We start from the raw sequence: 25,280 nt of genomic DNA, 5'->3' as shown, positions 1-25,280 counted from the left end.
TCGCAGTCGTTTTCGACGTCATCACGGGGGGGGGGGAAACCATCGCAGTCTCCCTTAATGTCATAACGAGGCGCCATCGCAATCTCTGGCGATGCCGTCATAGTCGTCTCCGGGGAGACATCATCACGAGGCGCCGTCGCGGACTCCGTGGACGTCATCGCGAGGCGCCGACCCAGCGCGACGGAGCAACATGGCGCGGCGGGCGCCGGCTGCGGCTTGCTCGAAGAACCCCTTCGAGGTGAAGGTCAACCGGGAGAAGTTCCCCGTCTTGGGCCGGCGGGTTCGGCACGCGGTGGGGCTGCCGGGCGTGGCGCGCTCCCGGGCCCACGCGAAGGTAAGCGGAGGGAGGGATGCGGGGGGGCGGTCGGGGTCTGCCTGGAGCGGCTCGCCTCACCTTTTCTCTCTCTCTCTCTCGACCGACTCAGCGCCAGCGGAGCCTGCAGAAGGAGTTCCAGCAGCGGGAGAAGACCGGCGTCTTCAGGGACCGGCGCTTCGGCGAGTACGATGGCGGGATGAGCGCCGAGGAGAAGGCCGAGCGGAGGTTCGCCTTGGAGCGGCAGGTGATAAGGGGGAGCCCAGGAGGAGCCATTGAATCAGCTGGAAGGGATCTGTGAGGTCTTCTAGTCCAGCCCCCTTCTCAAGCAGGAGGCCCTGGGTCATTTCAGTCAAATGGGTGTCCGGCCTTTTCTTAAAAGACTCCAGTTATTGGGGGGGCACGAAGGAAAAAAAAGAAGGAGGAAGGAAGCAAGGAAAGAGAAAAGGCTGTCTTGCAGAATTTCAGAATATCAGATGCGGAAGGTACCTTGGAGGTCTTCTAGTCCAGCCCCCTGCCCCTCTACCATTTCAGACAAAGTGAGCTGCACTGGCTACCTGTCGATCTCCGGATACGCTTCAAGGTGCTACTTGTCACTCATAAAGCCCTTCATGGTAGTGGATCTGGGTACTTGAGAGACCGCCTACTGCCGATTACCTCCTCGCGACCCATTAGATCTCACCGATTGGGCCTCCTCCGGGTTCCATCTGCGGGTCAATGCCGACTGGCGACCACGCGGAGGAGGGCCTTCTCGGTGGCAGCTCCGACCCTATGGAACGATCTCCCCGTGGAGATTCGCACCCTCACCACCCTCCAGACCTTCCGCACAGCCATTAGAATCTGGCTATCCCGCCAGGCCTGGGGCTAAGATTGCACCCTCCCGAATGGTATGAATGTTGTGTTTTCTTTTAATTATGTGTTGTCGTATATGTAAAAGTCTGTTTCCCTCTTCCCTTTCGGATGTGAGCCGCCCTGAGTCCCCCCAGGGAAAAGGGCGGCATACAAATAAACTTCTGAATCTGAAATGGATGGCCAGTCTTTTCTTAAAAGCCTCTAGTGTCAAAGCACCCACAACTTCTGAATGCAACTTCTGTCCCACTGGTTATTTGTCTTCACTGTTAGGAAGTTTCTCCTTAGTTCTAGGTTGCTTCTCTCCTTGATTAGTTTCCATTGTTTCTTGTCCTGCCTTCAGGTGCTTTGGAGAATAGCTTGATTCCCTCCTCTTTGTGGCAGCCTCTCAAATACTGGAATACTGCTATCATGTCTCCCCTGGTCCTTCTTTTTATCAAACTACCCATTTCCTGCAAACGTTCTTCATATGTTTTAGTCTCCAGGCCTTTAATCATCTCAGTAGCTCTTCTCTGCACTTTTTCCAACATCTCAACATCCTTTTTGTAATGTGATGACCAAACCTTGATGCAGCATTCCAGGTGTGGTCTTACTAAGTGTCAGCCTCTGCTACACTTGCTTACTATCGGCTGCCATAGAAATGGGGAGGGTGGGAGCATGATATTGGGGAAGGGAATTACCGTATTTATCGGCGTATAACACGCAGTTTTAAAACTAAAATTGCAAGCTTAAACCCTGCCTGCGTGTTATATGCCGATACTCCGGGTGGCAGAAGCCCGGGACCCAGTCAAATTCGCTGCGCAAGGTGAAACGGCCGGCAGCAGCCCTGCTCTCCTGCTGCGGCTTCTGTTTCAATAGGGAAGAAAACTTCCTTTCGCTTCCCGGGCTTCTGCCGCCCGGCAGAAGCCCCGGGACCCAGTCAAATTCGGGAAGCGAAAGGAAGTTTTCTTCCCTACTGAAACAGAAGCCGCAGCAGGAGAGCGAGGCCAGCGTCCGTTTCAGTCGCTTCCCTTCTCCGTCTTGATTGCTGGAAGCAGTAACAAACGGCGCGTCCGCTCCGCATCGCCCTGACAACCACCCCAGCCGGCGGCTGCCAGGCCTCGCTGGAGTCAATTGCAAAGCTGCGTTCAGCGCTTTGAGGACCTGAGGCATCTTGGGAAATGTAGTTCCCTATCAGAAAGAATGGAGTAGCTGCGAATTTGTAACAACATAATATAACTTGGTGCTTCGCAGGTTACGAAAATCTCGTTTGATTTGCACACTGTTTTTTAAAAGTTAGATAAAGAAATTATGCTGTGAAAGCGACTAGATAGCCCCCCTCCCCTTCCTGTGTGTGAGAAAGGGAAGGAGAGGAAGGAAGGAGGGAGGGGGGAGGAAAAGAAGAAGGGAGGGGGGGAGAAGATGGAAGGAGAAAAGATGGATGGAAGGAGAAAGAATGGAAGGAGAAGGAGGAAGATGGAAGAAGAAAGGAAGAAAAAGAAGAAGGGAGGGAGAAGGAAGGAGGTAGGAAGAAAAGGGGAAGAGAGGGAAAGAGCAGAAAGACAAAGAGGATGAAGTTGATAGGCAAGAGGAAGGGGGAAGGAAGGGAAAAAAGAGGGAGAGAGTGAAGATGAGGAAGAGGTTTTTGGTTTTCCAAAAAGCAGTGATTCTGATTAAGTTTTTTTGCTCAAGAGGTGTTTTTTCATTTCATATTTGCCTTTTAAGAGGAGTTAATGTTATAATTCATGTTCTAATGTTATAAATTTTAATCCAACATTAAGTTCCGAGCTTCCAAGTCATTTATTTTTAATGAAAAAAATTTTTACTCAAATTTTTGTGTTAAAATGGGGGGTGCGTGTTATACGCCGGTGCGTGTTATACGCCGATAAATACGGTATATTGTACTGGAGGAGTCTTCTTCCCACCGCATACTGGTGGCTCAGGTCTTGCTTTCCTTTTTGCTGCTTTCAATTAATGTCTAGTAAAAGTACTTTATCTCTATTCAAATGGAGTTGAGGTTTTTCTTTCTGGGATATTGAAGGAGGCATGCCTGACACTAAGGTTTTATAAAAATGGTACTGATACTTCAAGTGATTCATATGTTTCGTTGTTATTTCAGAAAACATTTGAAAAGAAAAATGTATATAATCTCAATGAAGAAGAAGACTTAACTCACTATGGCCATTCTCTAGCAGACATCGAGAAACTTAATGACATTGTGGAGAGTGACAGCGATACCGAAGAAAAAGGAATGTTATCAGGTGGGGAAAAAATGATTGGATGTATATCCTTTATATTATAACATGCAACTGTGATTTAATAAGACCTTTAACAACACTTGTTTATTGTAAATGAAATGTTGAAGTGCCTATAGCAGTAGTTACAAATGAATAACATATGGTATGCAACCTATTCAAAATCTGCTTAATTTATAAATTGATACCCTGTTTCCCCGAAAATGAGACTCAACTGGAAAATAAACCCTAGCATGATTTTTCAGGCTGTTCATAATATAAGACCTACCCCCAAAATAAGCCCCATTTAAGAGCTTCAGCCAGACCGATGCAATTAGTACCGTATTTTCCCCAAAATAAGTCTTAACTAGAAAATAAGACCTAATGCATCTTTTGAAACAAAAATAATAATATAAGATCTGGTCTTATTTTCAGGGAAACACAGTACTTTCAAAACTTTCAGTAATCAATATCTATCTTTCCAGTTCTCTCCCTTGTGCTCTCCTTCAATTTTATTCTGGTAAATTATTAGCGTTGTTAAAGCAACATTAGGGATATTTAGTATGCTGAGTTCTCAGGATTTATTTACGTCCTAGTCAATTCAAAATCTTGCGTTTCCAGAGGAATTAACCGCTTCTCATTTTGGAGGACTTCTTTCGAAGAAAAAACCCACAGAACAGCAGAACGAAGAAGGTCAAAACCCCAAGTCACGCAAGGAACTTGTTGAAGAGCTGATAGCAAAATCCAAATTGGAAAAGGTGAACTATCCTAAACTTGAAATGCTCTGAAGTTGCAATCGGTACATTCTTCTTCTATAAAACTGAAAGGTTTAATTCCCCTGCGTGGAATTATTAAAGCGCAGTAGGTGCTTTGACATGTATGTCCATCACTGTCAAGGAAGATTTTAATGTCAAAGTAAAAATTTGAGGTTTGATGTAACACTCTTATTTTGCTTCATCAAAGGGAGTCAGAAGTGAGTGCCTTTTTTTTTCTTTTTCCCTTTTCTACATTTCCTTTTTCTCTATTTTTCCCATTATTTGCATTTGTATTTTTGTTATTTTATACTATAAGCTAATAAAAAAGATAAATATAAATGTGGGGGAGATAAAATGAAGGCTGAAGTACAATGATTGTATTGTCATATCACCTCAACTTGAGTACTGTGGTGGAGTAAGCAATGGGCTTACCAAATGGAACTGGTTTTTTTTTTTTAATTTCACAGAATGCATTGCTCAACTAAGGCCTTAGAAATTCACTCTCCCTTAATCTGTCAGAAGAAACTGAATCGTGCTGTTTGCTTGTGGTATTTTCTAAGGTGTATGTTTTGGTGGAACAAAAGAAATGGATGTAAATTCCATCTTTACCTACCGTTACCCCTAAATCTTGAATCGGTTTCTTAGAGTGCGTCAATTTCTAGCAGGCTTTTGGGGTGAAATATTATAGATGTACTGTATTTTTTGGAGTATAAGACGCTCCAAAGTATAAGACGCACCTAGCTTTTGGGGAGGAAAACAAGGGGGGGGGGGAAATCTGCCTCCCAGCAATTTGCCTCCTTGCAGCAAAAGGCAAGTTTCAGGTTCAGTTTAGCAGAAGGGAAAAAAATCAGAGGCAGAGGCCAAAGGGTGGGGGCCAGTGGGTAAGCGGAACTATATTCAGTATATAAGACGCACCCAAATTTTCACCCTCTTTTGGGGAGGGAAGTGTGTCTTATACTCCGAAAAATACAGTAATTTATTTGCATGCGTATTTTTAATTGTTTCCTTTCCTTTTGAATTCTCTACTTTTACTTCTTGTTTGAATATGGAAAAAGAGCATTCAGATTAGGCACCTATTGTGCAGCAATAATATGATTATCCTTACCCCCTTTTCTTTTTTAAAGAAAGAGCGACAGGCTCAGCGGGAAAATACTCTGGAACTTACAGAAAAGCTTAACAACGATTGGAGAGAGATTCAGGCACTCTTGTTGCCCAGGACGTCCAAGTCAGAGACACAGACACAGAGTCAAGTTCAAGAAAAACCCAAGGTGAGCTTGTTTATCTATGTCCCCCTATTTTAGGAACAAAGCTATTTGCGAATAAGTGAGCTTTTGGCTAACTGTCCTGGAAAAACGGATGTCAACTAATAAAGCCTTTGCATGTCTGTTATCAAGTTGCCATGGTGAGGAAAGCGGGGGGAGCACATTCCACGCATACCTTAAAGCTAGAGTCGGATCTCAGATTACTGCAGCAGGCTTGTGAGGCGTGCACCTCGTTGGAGAATGTGATTTATGACACAGGCTGAGGGGAGGAAAGAAACGGGGGCAAAGTTCAGCCATAATTTAAATGAGGTCAGCTCTGACTGCAGAGAGGCATTGCCGAAATGGTGCTCCTAATAAATGACTGGATTTCTTTTGAAACTTGGCTGGAGGCTCATGAATTAATTGGGGCATTTTTAAGAAACCTGAAAGATTTCATTTCTCCGCCGTCTTCAGCGACAAGGAACTGTGTAAAGACTCTTAGAAGTTGTTCTGTTTTATAAAACAATCTTTTGTTCTTAGTATAATTGTTACATTTATGTCAAATTATATACATGGGTCGTTTCTAATCGAGGTAATGATATCTTGTTGTGCTCTGCTCTCTGTTTCTTAATTATTTGGGGAATATCAAGGGAGATGTTTCTCTTTGTTGACTATAATGACACTGCCGTGTTTCCCCAAAAATAAGACAGGGTCTTATTTTCTCTCGACCCCCAAGATAAGCACACGGCCTTATTTTCGAGGAGGTCTTATTATTTTCAAGGTGCAGGAGACTGCGAGCGTGGTCACTTCATGGCTGCTGCTGTGTTGCCATATTTTCGGGGGAAGGCTTATTTTAGCCCATGCGCTCAAAAGTCCGATTGGGCTTATTATCTGGGGAGGTCTTATTTTCAGGAAAAAGGGGTAAAAGAGATGTTTCTTTTTGTCGGCTCAAATGTAGTAACTTTGAGAGTTATTGTACACAATCCTCAGTTGTATAAACAGAGGCATAGAATCAAAACCACGTGAAGTATTAGTACCGCTTTATAAGTCCTTAGTAAGGCCTGCCTGAAATACTTCATCCAGTTTTGGACTGGATTACAAAAAAAAGATATGTGTGGGAAACTATCCCATAATTGGCTGGGTGAAATTAGCTGGGATCAATAGGATAGGATAGAATATCTATCTGGATCAATTCTATCTGGATCAAAGGATCCCAGTGAACATTTGCCAAGAGCCATATAGAAAAAACAGTCCTGGGAAAGCTTTTAGATAAGGAAGCCGAATTCATTTCGAGTGTCTATGTGAATAGTAATACACAGATACACACAGAGATGAGAGGCCTCTATTATCTGAGATATAAACACACAGAATTAGCCTTGCATCCTTTTGCCGCCTCGTGTAACAAATCAGTCATTCCCATATGCCTAATGTAGCTCTCTGTACAATTCCATACCTCCTCATTTCCCCTTATCAAAGAGTACCTTTTGTCCCTCCTCCCTGCCCTTTCTGCCAGAATGTGTAATCAAGAAGTGATTTGTAACATACTGTGAGATCCTTTGTTTGTACTAACTGCCGAAGACTTTGCTTCTTTGAACTTTCCTAATAAAGGGGTGCTCTAAAAGAATAGAGACTTGCCATTTTCACCCAGTCTGCAGTGTGTGTGTGTCTCATTGCCAAAGCAGCCTAGGAATTAGAGATTCGTGAAGTGGTCCATCGGATTGTGAGAATGCTTGTATCCTCAATGCAAGCTCACTCTCACAGATATGTGATATCTAAAGTGATGTAAGGGGGGAAAATACTAAATGCATTGCTAGAATCAAACACTTAATGTGTGGAATAAAATGTTTCGAGTGAATGGATTGCAGCATTTATTTTGATTTTCTGCTCACCAAAGCTCGTTCTGTTTGACACACCGCCATCGCAGGAGCCGCGATGATTGTGCGTTTGTTGAATTTTGCAGCCAGATGAATACGATGTGCTGGTTAGAGAGCTCGGCTTTGAAATGAAGACGCAACCCTCGGATAGGATGAAAACGGAAGAAGAGCTGGCAAAAGAAGAGCAAGAGAAACTCCAGCAATTGGAGGTATAATATATACTTGTGGTTGTTCTTAACCTTGACGTTCTTTCAACAACTGTATTTATGCTTAATTTTGTCTGTGTAGCATTAGCTCTGCACTTCTCATGCAGGATTGTCCTGTCCATCAAAGGGGGGAAAAAAACCAGGGTACTCATTAATTGTTGTTTGCTAGTCTGGGCAGGCTGAGAGCAATTAAAACTTGTTCTACAATCACAGCTCCCTTTAGCAGTCTTGTGTTACTTGCAGGCAAAAGGCCCATGTTGCCTGGCTTCCAAGAAGTCTTGAAAACTGCCTCTTCTCCGGGCCTTGTTACTCCAGGAGTCAGCAACTCACTGCTCTGGAGCCGCATGTGGCTCTTTCATCCCTCTGCTGCGGCTCCCTGTCGCTCACAATATGCGTCACAACTGCCAATATGCGACACCCGCCAGCACGCGATTTATTGAGCTTTTCAACACCCACCCCCCAAGCAGGCCAACCATGGATAAATACAAGAAAAGAAATGTTTCAGAAGAAAAAGAGAATGTTTAATTCAACTACTTACCCTCGTTCTGTGGCCGCTCAGGAAATAGCCATGCATGGGAAGTCTTTTGTGGCTCCTGGTGTTTTTTTTTCTGTGGGAAAAGGGTCCAAATGGCTCTTTGAGTGTTTAAGGTTGCCGGCCCCTGAGTTACTCTGATTGACCCCTTTACCTTACAGAATGGGGTGCCTTGGATTTCAGCCCTCGTTCTGAATCCATCCTTCTCCCATTTAGATCTGCTAACTCAATCAAATTTGATTAGATTTGATTAGATTTGATTTAATGTATTCATATGGAACTCAAGTAACAGAAATGAAACCCAAACATTCTGGGATTTGAAGTGGCTAAAAAGCATGCGGGGGGAATGAAAAACTATGGGGGGGGGGAAATACTATTGTTTTAGCTGGATTAGGCTACAGTTAAATTCCTCACGGTGTTGTAGTGTATTTGGTCGACATTCACGTTGGGAATCAAGAGGTTTAGTTTATTGTCCTTGCACCTCGTACAATGAAATTAAATGCCATCTTCAGTGTACATTATAACTATAAAAATAAAAAGACAAGCACACCTCCTTCACATGCTATATGTGAAATTGAAAACTGACGTTGCATCAATATTGCACATAGAATTCAATATAGTTACTGCCCTGGGATAGAAGCTGTTTTTTTTCAGCCCATTTGTTCTTGTTTTTATTGCCCTGTACTGTTTGCCAGATGGTAATAGTTCAAAAAAAAGTGTCCAGGATGAGATGAATCTTTAAGACCGTTTGGAACAATGTTTTTAGGTTGTGTACCTAAAAAGAGCATTTATAGCATTTACGTTTTCAAGGGATTGTTCAGATGGGCCAACACCTGAGGAGATTTCCTGGTGGCTCGGTCCGGGAAGCGGGGGGCACTTAGGAGAGCTGACCGGATTTCCTGGGATCTCCTCCCCATGCAGGCTGACCGCTTACGTCGAATGAAAGGAGAGGAGCAGAAGGAGAGCCGCAAGAAACTGACGCACCTCTCGGCTGACGATTTGGTAGACGGGTTTCTTCTAACCAAAGATGATCGACCTTTGCTATCCTACAGTGTAAGCCTTTCATCCTTTTACCATCCTCCTTTTTTTAAAGCTTTTATTTTTTACTACAAATTTTGACATATTTTATGAGCAAAGCGTTGTCCGGGTCTTTTTCTTTTACATCCTCTCATCTACATAATCCATTTTACATCGTAGTTCTGTTTCCAATTTCGGCCCTATTATTCTCTCTCCATATTTTTCCTCTCAAACTTATTTTCTTCTCGGTACATAAACAATATCACTAATTGCCCCTTCAGAGTTAAACCAAATTATCATTTCATATTTCATCTGTTTTGCTATAAGCAACATACATCCTCAAATTCAGTTTTAACAGAGAGAACATTTAACGTGATGAATTATCCACAATTAACAATGCTGCTATAATTTCCTTATATCTTAATTAACTACATACCATTTACAATCTTAATACAATTTAATCTACTAATACGTCCCTTCTCTCCCTTACTCCTCCTCTAACCATTTTTTCTTGGTCTCTCAAAGATTCCACTCATTAATTTTCTTTCCTCCCCCACCAATTCTCCTAGCTGCTGCTGCTGCTTATAATTATTGTATCTTTTCTTCAAAATCCTTTTTCTCACTTCTAATTTAATTTGTTCTGGTTTTCCCCAGGGTTTTTCCTAATCTCTTCCCACTATCCTCTTTTTTTTTTTAACAACCCCATAATTCCTTGTCTGGGCACCTATCCTCCGCGAGCTGCACTGGTTACTGATTGGTCTCCGGATACGCTTCAAGGTGCTAGTCGTCACTTATAAAGCCCTTCATGGTATTGGACCTGGGTACTTGAGAGACCGCCTGCTGCCAATTACCTCCCAAAGACCCATTAGATCACACAGATTAGACCTCCTCCGGGTTCCGTCTACCAGCCAATGCCATCTGGCTACTACCCGGGGGAGGGCCTTCTCTGTAGCAGCTCCGGCCCTTTGGAATGAGCTCCCCGCAGAGATTCGGACCCTCACCTCTCTCCAGGCCTTCCGAAAAGCCGTTAAAACCTGGCTGTGTCGGCAGGCCTGGGGTCAATGAGTTCCCTTCCCCTCTCGAATCGTGTGGCTGTTGGTTGTTTTAAATTCCCTGTACTTTTTGTTGTAGTTCTTGTGTTTCCCTTCCCCTCCTTTGGGTTTGTGCGCCGCCCTGAGTCCCGCTGGGAATAGGGCGGCATATAAATAGAATGAACCTTGAACCTCGAATTGAACTGAGTGTTGTTCTATTTTAATGCCCAGGCTATCTAATCAATCTTTGTTGCTTCGTAGAACGACAAGGACGATGAAGAGGGAAAGGAGGACAGTGACAATCAAGAAAGCGAAGAAGAATCTGATGCCGAAAGCATTAATGACCCCTCCAAAGGCGACGCTGGCGAGGAGACGGTCCCGGGGAAGAGGTTTTCGAAAAGCCAAAAGAAAATTAAGGAACCAAAAGCCGTTAGAGATAAAGAGGCTGCCCAGCTGGAGTTGCCGTATTTGTTTGCTGGTAAGAAAAACCAACAAACATTTTGTTTTGTTTTGTTTTTACTGCCCTGATCAGAAGGCTCAGGGAATGTCAGGTCCCTGACAACTCTACAAATAATGCAAAGCAAATTGTGAAATCACAACCTTAAAACTGGGATAGGAACAGCAGACCCTACAGAAGGCCAACAGATAGCAATAACAGTTAGACTTATATACCGCTTCACAGAGCTTTATAGCCCTCTCTAAGCGGTTTACAGGTTCAGCATATCGCCCCCAACAACAATCCGGGTCCTCATTTTACCCACCTCGGAAGGACGGAAGGCTGAGTCAACCCTGAGCCGGTGAGATTTGAACAGCCGAACTGCAGAACTGCAGTCAGCTGAAGTAGCCTGCAGTGCTGCACTCTAACCACTGCGCCACCTCGGCTCGACCTTCCTCCGCAGCGCCAACTCAGTCCAAGAAAAGAACAGGAGAGCGAGAGCCGTCTAGAATCACGTGCCTGCAGTTTCCCCGCAAGTTTGAATCCTGTTCAGTATTGTTTGCTTTTTCTATTTCTATTCTACCACAAAATTGGTTAGGCTGGGCAGCCTCAGCAGGTGCAGAGTCTTTTAAAATATATATAAATATAAATAGCATTTACGTTTATATCTCACTTCACAGTGCTTGACGGCCCCCTCTCAGCCGTTTAGAGAGTCAGCCTATTGCCCCCCCCCCCAAATCTGGGTCCTCGTTTACCCACCTTGGAAGGACGGAAGGCTGAGTCGATCCTGAACCGGTCACTATCGAACTGTTAGCAGTTGGCAGAGTCACCCTGCAATACTACCTTCCAACCACTGCGCCACCACGGAAGGAAGGACTAGCAATAGCGCTTATAACTTATATACCACTTCACAGTACTTTACAGCCCTCTCTAAGCGGTTTATAGAACCAGCCTCTCTTGCCCCCAACAATCTGGGTCCTCATTTGACCAACCTCGGAAGGATGGATGGATGGCTGAGTCGACCTTGAGCCAGTCAGAATTGAACTGCTGGCAGTGGGCAGAGTTAGCTTACAATACTGCACTCTAACCAGAGGGAGGGACGGAAGGAAGGACAGACGGATGGACAGACGGACTAGCAATAGCACTCAGACTTATACACCACTTCACAGTGCTTTACAGCCACTCTAACCGGTTTACAGAGTCAGCCTCTCTTGCCCCCAACAATCTGGCTCCTCATTTTACCGACCTGGGAAGGAGGCATTCTGGGAATTGAAGTTCAAGAGTCTTTAAAAGTTTGGAGTGTCTCTGGTGTAGATAATGTTCATTCACCTAACTATGCAAAGTGTAATGGTTTGTCTCCCATGTAGTGATGGAAACGGAGATGCTTTTCTGGTGTTTCTCATAGTATTCAACTGAGTGCTGGTTCCATGTTTTAACTTGGCCATTTTAAGCTGCTTTCTGAAATAACTTCTCCAATTACCCCCAATATTTTTTCATCGTTTGAATAGCGCCTGAATCGTATGAGCAGCTTCAGTCTCTGTTGTTGGGAAGAACCACAGAAGAACAAATGGACATCGTACAGAGAATTCGGAAGACGAACCATCCCAGTCTCGCTGTCGGGAACAAAGCCAAGTTGGAAGTGAGTTTTTGCCATCACGCGTAATAGCAATAGCCCTTAGACTTATATACCGCTTCACAGCGCTTTTACAGCCTTCTCTAAGCGGTTTACAGAGTCAGCATATTTTCCCCATCAATCTGGGTCCTCCTTTTACCCACCTCGGAAGGACGGAAGGTTGAGCCAATCTTAAGCCGGTCAAGATCGAACTTCCTAGCTGTGGGCAGAGTTAACTTGCAGTGCTGTATTCTAACCTCTGCGCCACCATGGAAGGAAGGAAGGACTAACTAGCAATAGCACTTAGATTTATATACTGCTTTGCAGCTCTCTGTAAGCGTTTAAAAGAGTCAGCCTCTTGCCCCCAACTATCTGGGTCCTCATTTTACTTAGCCGAGGTGGCGCAGTGGTTAGAGTGCAGCACTGCAGGCTACTTCAGCTGACTGCAGTTCGGCTGTTCAAATCTCACCGGCTCAAGGTTGACTCAGCCTTCCATCCTTCCGAGGTGGGTAAAATGAGGACCCGGATTGTTGGGGGCAATATGCTGACTCTGTAAACTGCTTAGAGAGGGCTGAAAGCCCTATGAAGCGGTATATAAGTCTGACTGCTGTTGCTATTGCTCAGAAGGATGGTTGCTGAGCCTGGTGAGATTCGAACTGCTGGCAACGGGCAGGTTAACCTGCAGTACTGCATTCTAATTACTGGGGAGAGAGGGAGGAAAATAACAATAGCACTTAGACTTATATCCTGCTTCACAGTGCTTTTACAGCCCCTCCCTAAGCGGTTTACAGAGTCAGCCTCTTGCCCCCAACAATCTGGGTCCTCATTTTACCCACCTCGGAAGGACTGGTGGGACTTGAACTGCCAAACTGCTGGTAGTCAGCAGAAGTAGCCTGCAGTACTGCACTCTCACCACTGCGCCACCACGGCTTAAAAAGAGCGGGAGGGCGTTTGGTGTTGAAACAAGCGCGGCGGTTGGAGACTTCATTTATCAATAATATTAAAAATTATATTCCACAGAAACTATTCGGGTTCCTTGTGGAGTACGTCGGAGAGTTGGCTCGTGAGGAGTCCCCAAAGCTGAAAACCATTGACCAGCTGGTTGTGTGAGTATGGCGCATGGCCCACAGGGATTTTAGCTGCTGGATTCAGCCAAGCGGAATGCAAAACATTTTGCAACCCAGATGGAACTTGATCCTTTCAATCTGCACCTTCCAAGGGCTGCAACTGGGCTGCTTGAAGTTGTGGTTGTGTTGCTCATTTCAGAATTCTTCCGGCCCGGCCCAGACAACAGTCCCCGTTGTTGTTTTGTTTTTTAAATCCATTAAACCCAAAAGAAAAACACTTGGTTTTATCTTTATATAGTCACCTTGAGATTCTTCCGTGTTAAGATGTGAATACTTACTCCGATATTTCTCTTCCCCCTCTGATCTTTAAGGGAAATTTTTTCTCTCCAGTCTTTCTGAGAGTCCCAGATCCCAGTCTTGTTGACACTGATAAGGATTCTTAGGTGAAATATTTTGTTGTTGTTAGTTGTGAAGTCATCACGACCCATCGCAACCCCCATGGACCACGTTCCTCCAGGACTTCCTGTCCTCTCCCATCCTCTGGTGTCCATTGAAGCTCACACCGACTGCTTCGGTGACTCCATCCAGCCCCCTCATTCTCTGCCGTCCCCTTCTTCTTCTTTTGCCCTCCATCGTTCCCAGCATGAGGCTCTTCTCCAGGGAGCCCTTCTTCCTTCTCATCAGGTGGCCAAAGTCTTTGAGTTTCCTCTTCAGTATCCGGCCTTCTAAAGAGCAGTCAGGGTGGATCTCCTCTAGGACTGACCGGTTGGATGGCCTTGCAGTCCAAGGGACTCAACGCAGGAGCCCCCTGGACTGATTTTACTGAGAAGCAATTTCCAACATCTGAATTTATCCAGAGCTTATTCTTAGTATCTTGATTTTAAAAAACGATCAATTTGGTGCTGGGCGAACATCCCTTTCTGGAGTCAGCCGTATTCCCGCAGCTGCATCTTGACGCCAGATCACTCGCAGCGGAAGATGCTGCCGTTAAAAATAAACGCAACCCGACCCTGACTTTTATCATCTCCATCTTCAGAGTCCTCTTCGACCTTTGCCAGATGTTTCCTAAAGCCGCCGGCGATCAGATGAAGTTTCTCCTTCAAGAGGCCACACACAGCATGGAAGAGGTCGCAGAAAGAAACGGTCTGCTAACATTCCCGGAGTTGGACATGGTATATCTATCTATCTATCTATCTATCTATCTATCTATCTATCTATCTATCTTTCTTTCTTTCTTTCTTTCTTTCTTTCTTTCCTCTTCTTCTTCTTCTTCTTCTTCTTCTCCTTCTCTCTATCTCTATCTATCTATCATCTATCTATCTATCTATCTATCTATCTATCTATCTATCTATCTATCTATCTATCTATCTATCTATCTATCTATCTATCATCTATCTATCTATAAATGGCTGTGTGTATGTATGTATGTTCCAGCATGACTCTGGAACGCGTCAAGCAATTTCTACCAAACTTGATACACAGATGACTTTACAATAGCTCACGGCACTTTCTAACAGCCAGCTTCCAAAACACTCGGATCAGATCAGCCCAGCATCTAACGAAACAGAGAGAGAGCTAACAGTCGTTCTGGCTCCCTCTTATGGCCGATTGAGGAATCACATTTTACAGTATGCTTTAAAGAGACAAGTACAACATTGTTAAAATGATTTATATATTGCCAACCCAAGTGTTAGAATTATATTCCTGACAGTCGTTAAGTTGAGGACTACCTGCACAGCATTGATCTGTGCTCTTCCAGGGATACTGGGGCCAAAGAGGCCACGAAAGTACATCCTAAGTTTATTTTAAAGACAGGAGGAATTGCGTTAATATTGGTACTTTATATTTTTCAGCTCCTGTATCTGAAAATTATTACCGTTCTTTTTCCAACTTCGGATTTCTGGCATCCGGTGGTGACACCGTCACTGATTTACATGAGCCAGCTACTTACAAAGGTAGGTTCTTTCTCACCATTTTCCCTGACCAAAAACATCCGCTTAAAGATGAAAATGAAATAACATTTCATTGATATTTTTATTTGGCAAACCCTAACAAGGATTTCATTTGATTTAAAGCAGTGTTTCTCAACCTTGGCAACTTGAAGATGTCTGGACTTCAACTCCCAGAATTCCCCAGCCAGCATCCGGAGTTGAAGTCCAGACATCTTCAAGTTGCCAAGGTTGAGAAACACTGATTTAAAGCCTCAGATACCTTTTGGGTTCCTCATCTAATCCTCCCATTTTCCCATATATTTATTGACTAATGGAATGAATGTGTTGGAGCTGCCAATCCCACAAATGCAATTTTGGACACAGCTAGCAACACAATTTAAAAATCACTACCAGCGAAGAAATAAAAACCCAGGACTTAAGAGATCTGGCCATGTGGTCGAAATTCAGCCGTTGGCATTGGGCACATATTTACATATACCTCTCCCAGCTGACCTTCCTTGTCTCCTTCACCTGCCTCCAGTGTGGTCACACCTGGCCTCAAAGCCTATGCTAGAGGGGTAGGGGGTAAGGGGGGGGTTGCAGTCAGCTGCCCATCAGCTCTCCACTCTATAAAGCAGGATAGAAACCTCTGTAGTGGGGGTCTTGCAACTGGGGGAGTCAAATCTAACTTGTTGTTGCCCACCAATGACCAGTGGAGCTTGAAGGAGATTCGCACAGTGGGGAGGTTGGGGAGGAAGATGGGCCAGTCCTGGAGTCTGGGGAAGGCTCGGAAGAGGGCTCTGTGTCGGAGGCAGAGATGGGACCAGGGACGTATGCCAGTTATCAGCTGCCTTCTGAGTCAGACATCAGTGAGGCAGAAGAACAGCTGGAGCCTGTTCCCAGTATGCGCAGAGTTGCCAGGCGAAGGGAACAGCTAAGGAACAAGGGTCGACTTGGGAGGAAGGCCGCAGGTGGACGGTGAATGGCCCCTCCCAAAGGGAATAAAAGAGGAGCGAAAGGGGAGTGGAGTTTGCAGGAGACCATTAGTTCATTCCTGCCTTCTTGCCAAGTATTGCGGCGTCTGAAAGATATCGGCCTGGCCGCTCTCCAAGCCTGATCAAGGTCAGTCATGGTGAGCTCTCTTGAAAGACTGGGGGAGATTTTGGTGGAGAGGAATTCCCTGTCAGTTCAATAAAAGGGGTTTATGGGGACGAGGACTCGGCTTCATGCTGCTGGGGAAGCCTCGGTCAGAACACTACACGGGGCGCCCTGGGCTGAGTAGCCGTCAGGAATTATGGTGCAGTTCAACCTCTTGGAGTTAAGACGTCCCTTAATGGCTGTTTTTCTAGTGCGCCGTAAGGACGGAACAAGATGTTGTGAAAGGATTGTTTGTCTGCTGCCTCTTCCTGGACTACACATCCCTGTCTCAAAGATTTGTCCCAGAATTGGTCAATTTTCTCCTGGGAGTCCTTCACCTGGCCATACCCAACAAGGAGGCTCAAGGTAGGATTATGGTGTCCTCTGGCATCCCTCTTGCTCTTCTCCCTCCCCCCTTTAACCCTTTCCTGGCACCACCACTGCCATAACCACCGGCAGGGCTCTGGAAAGGCCCCTCTTAAAGACCACATTAAGATGTGGTCCTTGACTGGAATGGACACAATTGAGCCCAGGATTTATGTGGCCAAGTGAGAAACACGGTGAGTGAGTTTTGTCTCATTTTCACGAATTTCCTGGCCGCTTTTGTTGAGTGATTCACCCGGGGTTGTTAAGTTCGTAACACGGTCGTTAAGTGATTCTGGCTCCCCCCCCCCCATTGACTTTGCTTGCAAGAAGGTCACAAAGGGGAACATTGCTGCTGTCATAAATACGAGCCAGTTGCTGAATTTTGATCAGTTTTTGGCCTCTGGTGCGGGCTACATTCGGTGTATAAGACGCACCCAAATTTTTGCCCTCTTTCTGGGTGGGAAAAGGTGCATCTTATACTCCGAAAAATACGGTAATATGAAAATATTTCACTCATTGTTTCTTTCTTTCCTTGTGAAACTTAAGAGCCGAGGTGGCGCAGTGGTTAGAGTGTAGTACTGCAGGCCACTTCAGCTGACTGTTATCTGCAGTTCGGCGGTTCTAATCTCACCGGCTCAGGGTTGACTCAGCCTTCCATCCTTCCGAGGTGGGTGAAATGAGGACCCGGATTGTTGTTGGGGGCGATATGCTGACTCTGTAAACCGCTTAGAGAGGGCTGAAAGCCCTATGAAGCGGTATATAAGTCTAACTGCTTTCATTGACTTCTTAGGCTTATAAGCACAGGAGAATATTTGACACATTTATATAGGTTTTAAAAATAACGAACACGTGCATACGAGTATCCTGGGAGGACAACTTAACATTTGTGTCTGTTTTTCCTTCCAGGTTATTCTTTGCTGCCTCCTTTTGTCTCGCTGGGAAAACATTCCAACTTGCTCGTGGTCGGTGAGAAATCAGGGAGAGGAACGTGGCGAAAAGAAAACATCCCGCTCCATATTTTAAGTAGATCCAAAGGAAAAAGCCAAATGGAAACGGATAATCTGAGGTATGTCGTATCAAGCCGCCATAAGAAAACTCTAATAGAAAATAAAGGTAGCAATGCAAGTATTAATTCCTACTGAGGCTTATGGTTTCTCATAATTTGGAACATTAGAAATGAATCAGTGGTGGGTTTCAAAAATTTTTAGAACCTCTTATGTAGGTGTGGCCTGCTTTGTGGGAGTGGTTTGTTGGCCATGTGACTGGGTGGGAGTGGCTTGGCAGTCATGTGACTGGGTGGGCGTGGCCAACTTGTAAAATGTGGTGAAACTCACTTAACAACGCTCTTGCTTAGCAACCAAAATGTTGGCTCAGAAACTCTGGCATTTGAAGCACGCAAGTCTTAAAGCTGTCAACTTACAAGACCCTTGCACCCCTAACCCCTTAGAAAACCCCCCAGAGGTGTTCAGACTTGACAGCTTTAAGACTTGTGGACTCCAACTCCCAGAATTCCTCCTCTCGCTCTTCATCTTGATGATGTGCGGACAGGTGGGGGGATGGAGCTGGAACCGGTTCTAAACGGCACTGTAGATTTGTGGAACCTCTTCTATCGAAGAGCTTAGAACTGTATCGGCTTTCCTGTTTAGCCTTTATAGTTCTCCATTCTGCATTGCCTTCCTATTGCTTTTACCTTGTCCTATAATATAACAACAGTTGTGCTAGCACTTATAATAACATTAATTATATCACCATTATATTTACATTCCCTCTTTTCTGTTTTGGCTTCTGTTTTCTAGCCACTTATAAATTCTATTCCATATTTTATAGAAATCCGATTCTTCTCTTTCTTTTAGTTCCATCGTCATTTTGTAGATCTCTGCACATTCAAGTATTTTCTAATTATTGTTTCGTCTGTGGGTGTATTGATTTTTTTTTCCAGTTTTGTGCGAAAGCAATCTTATCTGCAGTGAGTATGTGTAATATTATGTATTGAGATAGTTTATCCATTTTTTGGTCTAATAGTCCTAATAAGAACGCTTCTGGTTTCAGTTCTATTTTTTGCTCCGTAATTTCTTCCAACCATTTCCGAATTTTGCACCAGCATTTCCTTGCGATGGGGCATGTCCACCACATATGGTAGAATGTTCCAGACTTGTGGCTACGTCTCCAACATTTGGGGGATTGGGTACATTCTGGCCAATCTCGCAGAGGGCAAATGCCATCTATGAAACATTGGAAGTCTTTACGAAGATGCTGGATAGCCATTTGTCTGAAACGGTAGAGGGTTTCCTGCCTAGACAGAGGGTTAGACTAGAAGACCTCCAAGGTGCCTTCCAACTCTGCTATTGTATTTGTATTTGTAAACAATTTATAGAGGTTTTCTTTGAAAGCTACTGCCATCGTAAATGTATCATTTCTTTCCCATAATTTATCCCATTTTTCTAACTTTATATTATGGCCAAAATTTCTTCCCCAGCTAATCATTTTATACCGTTCTTCTAACCACATACATGCTTCACAACCTCATTAACTGTCACTTTCCGTGAATACCTTTGTACATTACTTTCAATTCCTCATTTCCAACAGTTTCATTCTTCCTGTTTTAAACGAATCCATACAAGTGCAAAAAATAATAAAATAAAAACCAGCAACATATTTTACAGTTAGCAATGTCTCAGCAGGATTACAAATATTTCTGGTAAATGTTGAAATCATCCTAGCTGAAAACTTTGGTTCATTATCTCTTTTCCTCTGGGGTCTTCTATTATCCATGGGACTTATTGAATCTAATAGATCGATAGGCTATATTTCTTGATTGTCACATACACTAGGAAGGACGGACAGCTGAGTCCACCTTGAGCCAGTCGGGATCAAACTCCCAGCAGTCGGCAGAGTCAACCTTCAGTACTGCTTTCTACCCACTAGGCCAACCACGGCTCTGCCCGCTTGTTGTCTTTTGCAGATTGTCATGCGTGTCTCTGGCTCTGGCTCTGGCTCAACGATGCGCCGTCCTTTACGGGGAGCTTCCATCCTTCCGTGAAATTGTGGGGCCCCTCCGGTTGCTGCTCTCCTCCCTCGTCCTGCAGACAGCCAAGTATCCCGCACAGCTTCAAGTAAGTGGGGAGGGTGTCCCGAGAAACAGCCGAGAACTCCTGTCTACCCTCACAATGAGGGTAGCCACCAGAAACAAGGAGCAGAATTCTTTTATTCTATTCTTTCCATATTCTATGCTATGCTATGCTATGCTATTTTATTCTATTCTACTCTATTCTATTCTTTCCGTATTCTATTCTATTCACATTCCATTTTTTATTCTATTCTGTTCTATTCTTTCCATGTCTATTCTATTTTATCCTATCCATTATCTATTCTATTCACATTCCATTCTCTATTCTATTCTATTCTTTCCATATTCTATTCTATTCTATCCTATCCATATTCTATTCTATTCACATTCCATTCTTTATTCTATTCTATTCTTTCCATAATCTATTCTATCCTATCCATTATCTATTCTATTCACATTCCATTCTCTATTCTATTCTTTCCATATTCTATTCTATTCTATCCTATTCTATCCTATCCATATTCTATTCTATTCACATTTCATTATTTATTCTGTTCTATTCTTTACATATTCTATTCTATGCTTTCCTATTCTATCCTATCCTATTCTATCCTATTCTATTCATATTCCATTCTTTATTCTGTTCTATTCTATTCTTTCCTTATTCTATTCTATTCTTTCCAATTCTATCCCATTCTATCCTATCCATATTCTGTTCACATTCCATTCTCTATTCTATTCTATTCTATTCTTTCCATAGTCTATTCTATTTTATCCTATCCATTATCTATTCTATTCTATTCTTTCCATATTCTATTCTGTTCTATCCTATTCTATCCTCTCCATATTCTATTCTATTCATATTCCATTCTTTATTCTGTTCTATTCTATTCTTTCCTTATTCTATTCTATTCTTTCCAATTCTATCCCATTCTATCCTATCCATATTCTATTCACATTCCATTCTCTATTCTATTCTTTCCATATTCTATTCTATTCACATTCCATTCTTTATTCTATTCTACGTTAATTGTTCATTTTATTCTATTCTATTCTATCTTTCCATTCCTGCTTTTCATTTTAAATCTCTCGGGACTTTTAAGGAATTGCATCAGAGCGTCCAGGAGAAGCTCGATGTCCCCAGGCCGTATAGCCCGTTGCTCTGCGACAAGAGGAAGCCGGTCCCTTTGAAGCTGTACACTCCAAAAATAGTGAAGGTGTGAGTATCTCAAAACGGACCCTTACCTACCGCCAGTCCTGCCTCAAACGGAAATAAACAATCACGGGTAACATTTAATATTTAAGTTTAAAAAGCCCAGTTTGGCCGAGAATTCTTTGTATGGGGTGGCTGAAATCCAGAGTATGCGAGGGAGAAACGGTTTGGTGGTAAACCATTGTCTCTCTGGCCACTGCTGACAGTTTGTTCGAGCCATCAAAGTCATGTGTTGAATACCGTAGTCGTGGTCATCCTCTTTTAACGACCCCATAATCCTTTCCAGGGTAGAGTTTGGGCAAATGAATTGAGCTAGCCGAGTGTTTTAATGGCCGGATGCCTTTCCTGTTGCCAGTGTGGAGCTTTTTTCCAGCAAATAACATTCTCGGTGTGCCCAGAGAGAGAAATATCTGCTTCTACCTAGGCTCGAACTCACGGCCTGCTGATTGTGAGATGAGAGCTCTGCCTCTAGGCCACCATACACCCCTCCATTGAATATTGTAGTCAATTGTACTGTACTGTAGCCGAGGTGGCGCAGTGGTTAAATGCAGCACTGCAGCCTACTTCAGCTGACTGCAGTTCTGCAGTTCAGCTGTTCAAATCTCACCGGCTCAGGGTTGACTCAGCCTTCCATCCTTCCGAGGTGGGTAAAATGAGGACCCAGATTGTTGTTGGGGGCGATATGCTGACTCTGTAAACCGCTTAGAGAGGGCTGGAAGCCCTAGGAAGCGGTATATAAGTCTAACTGCTATTGCTATTGCTAATTTCATTTTTTTAAAAAAAAAATCCAGAGGCTTCTCTAATTTACTGTAGTTCAGTGTTTCTCAACCTTGGCAACTTGAAGATGTCTGGACTTCAAGTCCCAGAATTCCCCAGCCAGCATTCGCTGGCTGGGGAATTCTGGGACTTGAAGTCCAGACATCTTCAAGTTGCCAAGGTTGAGAAACACTGCTGTAGTTTACTTAAAGTAGCCCAACTTTCAGAAGTGAAAAGTAATGAAAGCTTAGATATTTCGGAAAGGTTCCATCTCTTAGGTGTTTTGCCACCCCGGACAACATAATTGAATCAGCTGTTCGCTTCGAGGAAATTACTATGCAGCGGAAATTGGGAATGAATTTGGAATCTTTTCTTGTTTCAGGCTGGAATTCGGACGGAAGCAAGGGAGCAGTAAGCAAGAGCAGGAACGGCAGCGCCTCGTTCACAAGCACAAGCGCGAATTCAAAGGCGCCGTGCGCGAGATCCGCAGAGACAACCAGTTCCTGGCGAAGATGCAGCTTGCAGAAGTCATGGAAAGGTAGCGGGAGGGTTTGGGTTGCGCGAGGAAAACGGAGGAAAATGCCGATGGTCGGGAAGTGGTCCCTGCTTAGAGGGGAGGTGGGGGAGGCATTGTCGTCTCAGAGACAAGAGGTTCAAGTGGAATGGGACAGAACAGAGGAGTGGAGTGTAGAATAGGAATAGGAAAATGGAATAGAATAGCGGAACAGAACAATTAGATTAAATTAGGGAATAGAATAGAACAACAGAACAGAAGAAGTAGATTAAATTAGAGAATAGAGTAACAGAACGATTAAATTAGAGAATAGATTAGTAGAATAAAATAGAACAGAAGAATTGGATTAGAGAATAGAATAGAATAACAGAACAACTAGATTAAATTAGCAAATAGAGTAACAGAATGATTAGATTAAATTAGAGAATAGAACAACAGAACATAAGAAGTAGATTAAATTAGAGAATAGAGTAACAGAACGATTAAATTAGAGAATAGATTAGTAGAATAAAATAGAACAGAAGAATTGGATTAGAGAATAGAATAGAATAACAGAACAACTAGATTAAATTAGCAAATAGAGTAACAGAATGATTAGATTAAATTAGAGAATAGAACAGAATAACAGAACAAAAGAATTAGATTAAATTATCAAATAGAATAGAATAATGGAACAATTAGATTAAATTAGAGAATAGAATAAAAGAACAGAAGAATTAGAATAAATTAGAGAATAGAATAGAATAACAGAACGATTAGATTAAATTAGAGAATAGAATAAAAGAATAGAATTAGAATAAATTAGAGAATGGAGTAAAATAGAACAGAGCAGAAGAATTAAATTAAATTAGAGAATAGAATAGAATAACGGAATGATTAGATTAAATTAGAGAATAGAATAAAAGAACAGAAGAATTAGAATAAATTAGAGAATAGAATAGAATAACAGAACGATTAGATTAAATTAGAGAATGGAGTGAAATAGTAGAACAGAGCAGAATTAGATTAAATTAGAGAATAGAATATAATTCAGAAATTGAATTGAATTGAATTCTATTGTGTAAAGTGTGATTGGACACACAAGGAATTTGTCTCGAGTGCCTATGCTTCTCAGTGTACATACAAGCAGCAAGTGATAAATCATAATCCAATCACCAATACAAATCATAAGGTAATAGTCATAAGATATCCAAATAAAAGCGATTAACACAAATCATAAGACAAAACCACAAAGTGATAGTCATGAGATGCTAAAAGAATAACACAGCCCTAAAATGATTCTCTTTGAATATTTGCCTTCAGGGTAGGATCGCACTTTCATTTTTGATTTTATTTCGTTTTTCTGCTTTTTCAGGGATTCTGAAAGAAAGAGGAAGGTGAAGCAGCTCTTCCAAAGTCTTGCTCAGCAGGAAGGTGATTGGAAAGCCCTCAAGAGGAAAAAGCGTTAAAATATATTCCCAGAGAAATAAATAACCTCAGAAGACAACCGAGGATATTTAAACCATTAGAATTTCCTGGAACGTTTTGATCGTTTTCAATAAGGGAATACAAGGGGTGGGTTTTTTTTCCTGGATTTAAAAAAAATATATATTCTGGTTTCTAAATAAAATTGTATAATATATTTGATACGTTTGCCTGCCGAACGGAAAACCCCTAGTGTTAAGACTCAAAAGGCCACTCTGCACATGGCCAGAGGCTGCCCCAGCTTCGAGGCACCGAGGGCCACTTGTCCTATGGACTGGCACCCGGCTTAATGCAGGAAGGGAAATTCAGGAAGGGAGCAATGAGACGCAACTCGCGCATGGGATACAAGGCTGGAAAGGCTGATCTTACTCAGGAGGGGGCAGTATGTTTCACCTGGAGGGAGGGCCGGTGAGCACCAGATCCAGGGATCTGGTGGCAAGGATCCCTGGGCAATGCTACTGAAGCGGTGATGCTAGATCTTGCCAGGTCAGAGAGAGAGAGACTGGTCGGGCTGTGCCGAACCAGATTACAGGATTCCAAATTCCCGCCAACTTTCCCATTGGGTTTCTTCGGGGATGGGGGGGGGGACACTGGCAGGGAGCATCAGAAAATGATCTCCCCTCCTTTCCTCTTGACATTTCCTACTTTCTCCCATCCTCCCCCTTTCCCAGGAGGCAGGTAAGCGGCTACTGCTGGATAGGGGAGAGAACAGGGGATTGCAAGACTGCCTGGGAAATTGTCACAGAAAGTTGAAAACAGCCCTAGGGATGTTCTACCATATGTGGCGGGAGTGCACGGAAGCCAGGGCTTTTTTGGCGCCAGATAAAAGTATTTGGAAGAGATGCTAAAGCAAAGGATGGAGTTGAGGCCAGAATTATTTCTACTAGAGATGGCAAAGGTGGACTATGTTTAACGCTGCATATTTTAACGGTGGCAAGACTGGTTTTCGCACAAAAACGGAAAAGTAAAGAGACTCCCTCGGAACGAGAAATAATAAATAAGATACTGACGTGCGTAGAGATGGGCAGGCTGACTCCAGAGCTCAAGGACAAGAGGGAGATGGAATATCAGGAAATCTGGGACAAATAGATGGTTAGAAAGGAGGGGAAAAAGAAAAAAAAAACAGATAAATTAAGAATTGGAAAATATGGTATCAAGAATGTGTGATAGGCAGGAATTGGATATGTATTTGTATAGTTAGTAATTCTATAAAAGAAAGGCTCAACGGACAGGTAATTGAAGTACCCGTGGTTCGCCCATGGGGCCAATGTTGAGAAAAGACACAGACACGAGCTTTCTCGGGATGAGGCGACCCAGATTGGGGTCTGGGAGCCCCTTTTATTGAGATAGGACAAAGGCAGGAGGAGCAATCAGCATGTGATTTAAGACAGCCTGTCAAACTACAATTGCTAATCTACTGCTCAGGGAAGTTCTGTCTATATATGGTCAGATCCTGGTCAGGATGTTTTATCTTTTGGGACTTGTTTTTTCCTGTGTGGTTCAGCGTGGCTGCACATGCCCTGTTATGCACTGGGCCATGGGTGACCGCCACACCTACACAAGGAGTTATATGACAACAGGTAATCTGACTGACTACACATACCTGGGTAATGGATATAAAATGTAAGATCCAGTCACTATATGGAAACGTTCAAGCTGGAAATGTCGCGCTATGTCCAATGTTTT

At 43.4% G+C, this 25,280-nt stretch overlaps 1 protein-coding gene across 1 annotated transcript; it reads left to right on the top strand.

Annotated features, from left to right (window-relative positions):
- The first annotated feature begins 92 nt into the window (after window positions 1-92).
- On the top strand, window positions 93-23,751 carry NOP14 (NOP14 nucleolar protein). The gene is made up of 18 exons (XM_032224570.1): window positions 93-334; window positions 426-560; window positions 3,261-3,402; window positions 3,997-4,133; window positions 5,255-5,398; window positions 7,332-7,454; window positions 8,905-9,036; window positions 10,293-10,509; window positions 11,976-12,106; window positions 13,100-13,185; window positions 14,183-14,318; window positions 15,000-15,101; window positions 16,427-16,580; window positions 17,487-17,646; window positions 19,543-19,693; window positions 20,751-20,866; window positions 21,999-22,154; window positions 23,485-23,751. Exons 1-18 carry the CDS (start codon window positions 191-193, stop codon window positions 23,576-23,578), a joined length of 2,460 nt encoding a protein of 819 aa, XP_032080461.1. The 5' UTR covers window positions 93-190; the 3' UTR covers window positions 23,579-23,751.
- The last annotated feature ends 1,529 nt before the right edge of the window (window positions 23,752-25,280 follow it).

Source organism: Thamnophis elegans, chromosome 9 (genome assembly GCF_009769535.1).
Source record: "Thamnophis elegans isolate rThaEle1 chromosome 9, rThaEle1.pri, whole genome shotgun sequence".
Classification (NCBI taxonomy): domain Eukaryota; kingdom Metazoa; phylum Chordata; class Lepidosauria; order Squamata; family Colubridae; genus Thamnophis; species Thamnophis elegans.
This window is presented reverse-complemented; position numbering and strand designations above follow the sequence as displayed.